Genomic DNA, 7692 nt, shown 5'->3' on the forward strand with positions numbered 1-7692 from the left:
CATTGCTTCACTAACGATTGTGAGGTATGCCGAGGTTAACACCTCACGAAAGAGAACGTGCACTAGGCATGATTCAGGTTGGCACCAGCAGCAGGCATAGTGCTCAACAACTTGGACTTGGCCATACCACCATCGTTAGGCTTCATCACCGACATCAGTAGACAGACAGCACCCGTGACCTTCAGTGACCTTGGCAACAACATGTTACGACGCTCCATTAGGATCGCCATATTGACCTTGTCCATATCAGTGACTGAACACTGCCGACTGCCAGGACTGCTGCACTAGTTCAAGGTTGACGTTGGGGTCATCAGCGCTGACTCCATGCGACGCCGTCTACACGCTACAGGGCTCCATGCTCGACGTCCTTACGTTGGACCAATTCTAACTGACAGACACCGTAACGAGCGTATACAATGGGGTGGCATGCATTTTCAGTAAAGGTTACAACAATGGCATGGTGTGGTAGTCACTGACAAGTCACATCTTTTCCTACGTAATGCTGACGGCCGATTACGTGTTTGGCGTAGACGTGGTGAACATTATGCTGATGAGTGTGTGGTTCAGAGAGACCTTTGGGTTGTGGGAGTGTCATGGTCTGGGGTGGAATAAATCATAATCACAGGACTGCCTTTATGTCTGTCAAGGGAGAGTTAATGCCCTTTATTACCGTGAGCAGATTCTTCAGAATCACATCGTATCTGTCTTCAATCACCACCAAGATGTCCATACTTTTCAACAAGACAACGCACGGGCACACACAAGAAGACTTTCCATGCAGTATCTGGCCCAGCAACACATCCAGGTTATTCATTGGCCAGCACAGTCACCAGATGTATCCCCATGGAGCACTTGTGGGACGAAATTGGTCAAAGTCATTCGCGGCGACAACAGATGCTGAAACATCCGGGAACTTGAGGCTGCACTACTGCAGAAGTGGAATGCCATCCTCAAGAACTCTATTCGGATGCTTATTGACTCAATGAGGAGACGTTGAACTGCATGTATCAATGCAAATGGCGGTCACACGCTATATTGACTTTTCGATTTGACCCCACGTGTTTGATCCTTTCTGACTGTGGAACATTTCAATGAATGAGCGTCTTTTCTGTGTTGTTGTTTTTGTCAGTCATCCATCTGTTATTATCCACTCAAAAAATATCAATTCCTTACACGTGCTTTTAATAATCTGAACTTTTATAAGTGGTGCGTTTTCAATGATGTTCAGTATATTTGTATCGGATTGCATTAAGGTTTTCTTAGCTCATGTCTGGAGAAGAACAGAATCGTAATTTATATAAAGTTCTTGGTAAAACAATAAACATGAAATAGAAACATGACATTATTATTGAATGATTTATCACAAAATCAAATATCGCTGTAATCGATTTATGCATAATTGCAAAAAGTGGCAATTACTGTCTCTTTAGAGACTTCTTGAATCAATAAGGATCTAGCCTTTCTAGGTCATCACTTCTTGAAGGTACAAGGATCAAGGTCATTGATTCTTGAAGGTACAAGGTTCAAGGTCATTGATTCTTGAAGGTACAAGGTTCAAGGTCATTGATTCTTCAAACGATCTTGGTCATCACTTCTTGAAGGTACAAGTATCAAGGTCATAACTTCTTGAAGATACAAGGTAATCACTTCCTGAAGGTACAAGATCAAGGTCATTGGTTCTTGAAGGTACATTTATCCAGATCATCGTTTCTTGTAGATACATGGGTTCAGTTCAATGCTTAAGTTCAGAGGGGTTTCCTTCATTCCACGTACCTTCTTGAAGTGGAACATGTAAAACATCTTGTTGGATGTGTCCTGAAACATCATTAGGTTAACACTACATGTCAAGATGTCATCAATGAGAAGTACTTAAATCAAGCATTTCTTTGGCACAAAACATTGAAGAAGTTTCTCAAATATTAGCCCTTTACACCAGTTGATGATGATGGAAGATGTGGGTCCAACCACCAGATAAGCATTTGTGATGTAACACTTATGTGCCAACATTAAAAGGCAGAAGAGTAAGAAATAAAGCAATCTCTACATGTATACACCTTTGTTCCCCTGACTGTAATGCAGCCACACCAAGGACCATACAGGCAAATCTGGGAGTCAAACCAAGAACTAGCGGATTCTTTCAGCTGTGACATATGCTGATGATTACAGTTACTGCAAAAAAACTACCCCCCATAACAGAGATGCAAACCCAAGAGTGTTGCAAATATATGTTTTTGTCTATACATCCGAATTTTAATGGATTTTCTTCAAATTCGTAGACTTTCAAGTGCAATCGTATTGGCATAGTTTGGGGCTAAAATTCGTAGTGACTACGATACAATCGTAGAGGTTGGCATCTCTGCATAACCCAGAGGGGCCCCAGGCTTCTACTCATCTGTCTAGCACTGCCAACCTGGGCTCACTACCTGACATGAGTTAAATGAGTAGCTGACACAACTGTGCAGTTTCATCTGTTATTAAAACCCTGATTATCCTATAAAACCATCATAAATATGACATTGTGGCATCTGAAGTTCAGTACATTCTTCTTCCTACCTTGCTGACAATTTCAAATCCAAGTTTTTCAACTTCGGATATGAATGCACCAACTTTCTGAAAACGACTCTCAACTTCAGCAATCATCATTACGCCCCTGAAGAAAACAAAACAAACAATATTTAGAGAAATGAGTGAATATTGTTTGACTTCCCATTCAGCGGTATTCCAGCTACATCAAGGCAGTCTGTAATAATCGATCAAGGCTATCTGTCTCCAGATACACACTTTATCTAAACAAAGTTCATTAGCCGAACATCAAAATACATGAAAGTTTCATCACATGATACATATGTTCCTTACTTTTCTTTTATCTATGGGTAGCATAGTAAAAACCCACCCTTCTTTGAGAATCCTGTTTGCTTCAAGAAGATAATCTGTAAGGTTTGTTCCCATCAATGACAGACAGAACACTGCTACATCCACACATCCAGTATCTAGGGGCACCTACAACATAGTTAGAACCATAGACAGAAGTCGGAACATTTTAAAAGACTTTTGATGCTCAGTTTGCCAAACACCAAATATGTGAAATAAATATGATACCACATAAAAACACATACCTTTGACATATCACATGCAGTGACTCTTTTGTTGACAGAGACAAGGTCAAAGGAATGAACTTTGACCCCAGACATACTCTGGGCCAGCCTTGCACTTCCACATCCCAAATCTGCAATGACAGTCTTTGGGGTTCTGAAAAAACAGCAAGTCCCACACAATTATGTGTCAGCATACTAGTATCGGTGATTCAGATTGTATCTTATATCAGCTAGTTCGAACTGATGAATCTTTGATAAAAATCGACAGCTATTATTTTCTGTATTTTCCAGAAACTGAATATCAAAATGGTCATATAACTTTATGTAGCCATAAAAAAACTTGAAGAATTTCCTTACATTACTCAAAATACTTGATATTTTTTTATAGATGAAACTGTTTATCTGTCTTTATTTATGGAAGCGTGAACATCTGGGTTAGAATTGGTCTTCAGTAACCCATGCTTGTTTTAAGAGGCAACTAATGTGATTGAGTTGTCGATGCTCATGCTGTTGATCACAGGACTGTCTGGTCCAGACTCAATTATTTACAGACTGCCGCCATATAGATGGAATATTGCAGAGTGCGGCATAAAACTAAACTCACTCACACACACTCACTCTTTATTTACAGGGAACCATTCCACTACCCAACTGTCCCTCATTATTTATCGATCAAAGGAATGCTTGAATACTTTTAATAGAAAATACATACAAAACAGCATTTGTCTCCACATCTGATTAAGAAAACTAAGGTTTCAACGCTCTTGGTCCAGATGATTGAACCATTCAGAGTGGCATATCAGATTTCTGGATGTTGAACAAGTTGAAAAACAACATAAACATCGGATTGTATTTGTAGGCCATTCTATTTATAACAAAAGTTGACATCTGACTGGCTCAAAAACATGCACATCTTCATTTAGATTGGGTGGTTAAAGTTCACTCAGGGATTTACCCCATGCAGCCGTCAAGGGAGAGTCAGATCTTCACGCCAAGGAGTATCATACTGAAGTACAAAATATGATTCTACCAACATTGCACTCTGTATTCCATTAACAGTGGAAACCAATGACTGGAGCAGATGCATGTACTTTACACTAAAACACATAAAAATTACATTTTATCTATTTTCACACCATTAACCAGACAAAATAAACAACTCAGTGCCAAATAAACACTAAAATATTCAACACCACAGTCTATCATTATCTCCTTTCTGACATGTTAGTAACAAATTTGTTTGTTTGTCGTCTGACACCACACATATTAAGGAATCTATGAAGCTGTCATCTTAACATGTGTTGCCCTTGCATGGAATCTTTGTCAGAATTAGTCCACAGCTACTTATCCTTGTTGGAACATGCAACTAAATGGATCAGGTGATGCAGTTATATCACGGCATGTCAGCATGATGTGGGTGGAAAGCCTTTCGTGATGAAGGTCCAAGACAACGTCTGTTAAACCCAAGCATGGGTATGCTGCTAAAAAGACCTACACACATAATTGGATGAAACAGGATTTGAACCCACAATTATAGGATTCTGGGATGCCGGGGAACGCAACATCAAACAGCATACTGGGTTGCCTTAGATGGATGGGTCACTCAGGCCCATCTTAATGGGAGAATGAGCAAGTATGGTTTTATGCTGCTTTTAGGAATATTCCAGCAATGTCATGGCGGGGAAACCACCAGAATATTGCTGAAATATTGCCTAAAGCGTCATAAAACCATACCCTCTCACTCTAATAATATGCAGTGACCATTACTAGACAATAACCAGCATGCTTAGTTAGACAATATACAAACCAATATATTTGGCTTACTTATGCCTGGCATTGATCTCTTTGATGATGACGTCCAGTGGATCGATTGGCCACTTGCTGACCTGTGAACTATAACCTTCATGATACACATGGAAGGCCTCCTCGTCATCAGCAAACAGCTGCGCTGCCTCATTGCCTGTTGTGGTGTACAACTGCTCATTGAGATAGCGGAATCGTGCAGCTGCCAAACGTTCATGCATCTTGTCTGTTAAAGACTTCCGTCGGTTCCTGTCTCTCCTCTTTTCTTTCTTCTCAATGTCCTGCTTCAGAGTGTCCATCTTTTTCTTCTCAGACGACATAATTTCTTTCAATTTTTTCACATCAAAATTGTGTTTTGTAGGAGATTTTACTTTTGATGGACTGTTTGCAGTGTCACTACTGTCATTTGAAATACTGTCCGTAATACCTTTCTTCTTATTCACAGGTGTTCCTGTGTACTCAAATGATTTTTTCTTTTCCTTTTGTCCATTACCAGAATTTGTTTTCTTTACAGACTGTTTCTCATTAGAGGAAAGGATTTCTTTCAATTTCTCCAAATCATACGAGTGTTTCTTGGGAGTCTTCAACTTAGTAATCATCAATGAAACATCACTCTCAGATTTTGAATTAATCTTCTGCTTCTTTTTATCACTACTTCTTTCAAAATCAGTCCTACTTTGATTAAATATTGAAACATTCTCATTCACACTGTTATTTTTTACTTCCTGACTTGGATGATCAGAAAGCTTGACATTCTTTTTGCGTTTCTTTTTCTTCTTTTTATCTAAAGATTGTTCACTGTTTGGTAAAGTTTCCTCACTATCACCAGTGTTTTTCCTTAACAAAACAAACTGACCTTTAACAACTGGGTCTTGAGAAGCTGCAGGTATACTGCCTGTGCTTCCATCGGTCCCATCAGAGTTTTTCCTAGCATCAGCTAGATGTTTGTATTTGTTTTTCTTACTTGTCTTCTTCTTATGCTTGTGTCTTCTCTGCTTCCTGGTCAGAGTGGTGTCCCCCTCAACTCTACTTTCATCCTGTCCTTGTGTTTCTTGAACCTTCAGCTTCTTAGATGGTGACTCATCATCCTTTTCTATTTCTCCTCTTATTTTTTTCCTTTTCAATTTCTTTTTCTTGTCATGTTGGGAATTATCAGACGGATCAGGTTTTGGAACATTTTCCTGTGAAGTAGGCACTTTCTGTTTCTTCTTCTTTTTCTTTGTAATGTTTTCCTCGCTGCTTAGAGCTCCAGCTTTTATCGGAGATATCAGTAATTTCTTCTTCTTGCTCCCTGAAACACAGTCATGGTGAAGGTTTTGTTTTCCAGATTCTACTTCAGCTGGTGCATCTTCTTTATTTCTCTCATCACTTCTTTTCTTGTTCTTCTTTTTCATACTCCGACTGCTTTCATCAAAAAGTTTCCTCTTCAAGGGAGATTTCTTGTCACTGGTATTCGTCAAATTTGGATCAGAATGCTTGGACTTCTTTTTCTGAAATTACAAGACTAATCAAATCAGAGCTCAGTGCAGATGGATGGAGAAAGGGAGAATGGCCTTTGTACACTGTACCAATGTAGGGTACCAAATCTAATTTTGATTTGTGAATATTTTAGCCACCATGTTACCCGACTACCTATTGTTAAGGTAGTGGCTGATCCGAAGCACTCACAGAAGTCGAGGCTGTTTGTGATAGATCAATTAACAATATTTCTAACATCCCAAAAGACTAAACACACAACTTTGATGTTGTATTAGAACATTCTCCTTTAATGTGAGGAAACATTAGGAATGTTTTTTTTTTGAAGTCACTGACCTTCTTTCCTGGATGTGTTGGTGTGACGGGATCAAACAGAGAAGAAGCAAGATGGACTGCCTCTCCATCAACATTCCAGTCCTCAGTGTCAAACATCTCTGTACTCTGTTATATATTCAGTTCTGCAAGCTCACATCAGTTGGCAGACCTACAGAAGAAAGCAGAAGGCATGACTACAGAGGAACCTGGCAGACCAGATCATCCTGGATCTCTGTCACCAGTCAATACTGGGCAGAGTGTATGATCTCACTGAGAATATTTATCATAAAGCAAAATCTGTCTAATTCACACACCAATGTTTCAGTATTAATCATGAACTGACTCATTGACAAATCTTCTGTTACATGACCATGATGATGCCATTGCCCATTATTAAAAAATATATATTTGCAACAGATCTGTTTATCAACAGAGTTAACCGGCCAAGAGTTAATTCAAGACATCTGATCACAGTTTATGACCTTTTCCATGAATTCCCATAAAAGACATCCATCAAAAGAATTACCCGATAATATGCTGATTGATTAAAACCTGGAGTGCTGTTTCCCTCATCAAGAATTGGTAAGTTTCAACAGCATCGATAAAAACATGTTGCGATGTCGCAAATTACAAAATATGTTTTAAATGCATACGCCAGAAGAATCTGAAAAAAAATAATATAAAAAATAACCTCGACACTGTGTTCCCCTAACAAATCATGAAATTGTCTGCATTTTACTGATCAAATTCTATCCAAACGCACCGTTATGTTACCAAGTCTACAAGCACATGTTTTCACATCTGCACGTCCCAATGTTTACGATATTTAATTAAACACCGATTGTCTCCCTTATGTATACCATAAAGCCGAAAATCGAAACACGACTTGTTCGGGTTTTGGATCTCATTCCGGATTACAACTCTCACCTACATAAAAACGGAAATACAACTTCGCCATGTCAATCATAGACTCGATAACCCATTTTGACGAAACCAAGGAAAC

General features: G+C 39.1%; 1 protein-coding gene across 2 annotated transcripts; it reads right to left on the reverse strand.

Annotated features, from left to right (window-relative positions):
- Positions 1-1180: 1180 nt before the first annotated feature.
- On the reverse strand, positions 1181-7687 carry LOC124283082 (ribosomal RNA-processing protein 8-like). 2 transcript variants are annotated; one of them, XM_046719105.1, is made up of 7 exons: positions 7621-7687; positions 6711-6858; positions 4920-6388; positions 3117-3249; positions 2894-3000; positions 2554-2650; positions 1181-1815 (listed from the first exon to the last, which is right to left on the reverse strand). In XM_046719105.1, the coding sequence occupies exons 2-7, from the start codon at positions 6804-6806 to the stop codon at positions 1702-1704; spliced, it is 2016 nt and encodes a 671-aa protein (XP_046575061.1). In that variant the 5' UTR covers positions 6807-6858; positions 7621-7687; the 3' UTR covers positions 1181-1701. The 2 variants fall into 2 exon arrangements, with proteins under 2 accessions (XP_046575061.1, XP_046575062.1); XM_046719106.1 differs by lacking the exon at positions 7621-7687 and adding an exon at positions 7453-7525.
- Positions 7688-7692: the final 5 nt, after the last annotated feature.

The sequence above is a fragment of the Haliotis rubra genome, unplaced genomic scaffold, assembly GCF_003918875.1.
Source record: "Haliotis rubra isolate DU_JTF1 unplaced genomic scaffold, ASM391887v1 Scf31, whole genome shotgun sequence".
NCBI lineage: Eukaryota > Metazoa > Mollusca > Gastropoda > Lepetellida > Haliotidae > Haliotis > Haliotis rubra.

Bases quoted from the DNA above. Each gene is read 5' to 3' on its own strand.
- LOC124283082 (XM_046719105.1), bottom strand. From the start codon at position 6,806: ATGTTTGACACTGAGGACTGGAATGTTGATGGAGAGGCAGTCCATCTT. The intron at 6,389-6,710 runs GTCAGTGACTTC...TTGTAATTTCAG, and splicing joins CAACACATCCAGGAAAGAAG to AAAAAGAAGTCCAAGCATTC. The intron at 2,651-2,893 runs GTGGGTTTTTAC...TGTTTTCTTCAG, and splicing joins AACAGGATTCTCAAAGAAGG to GGGCGTAATGATGATTGCTG.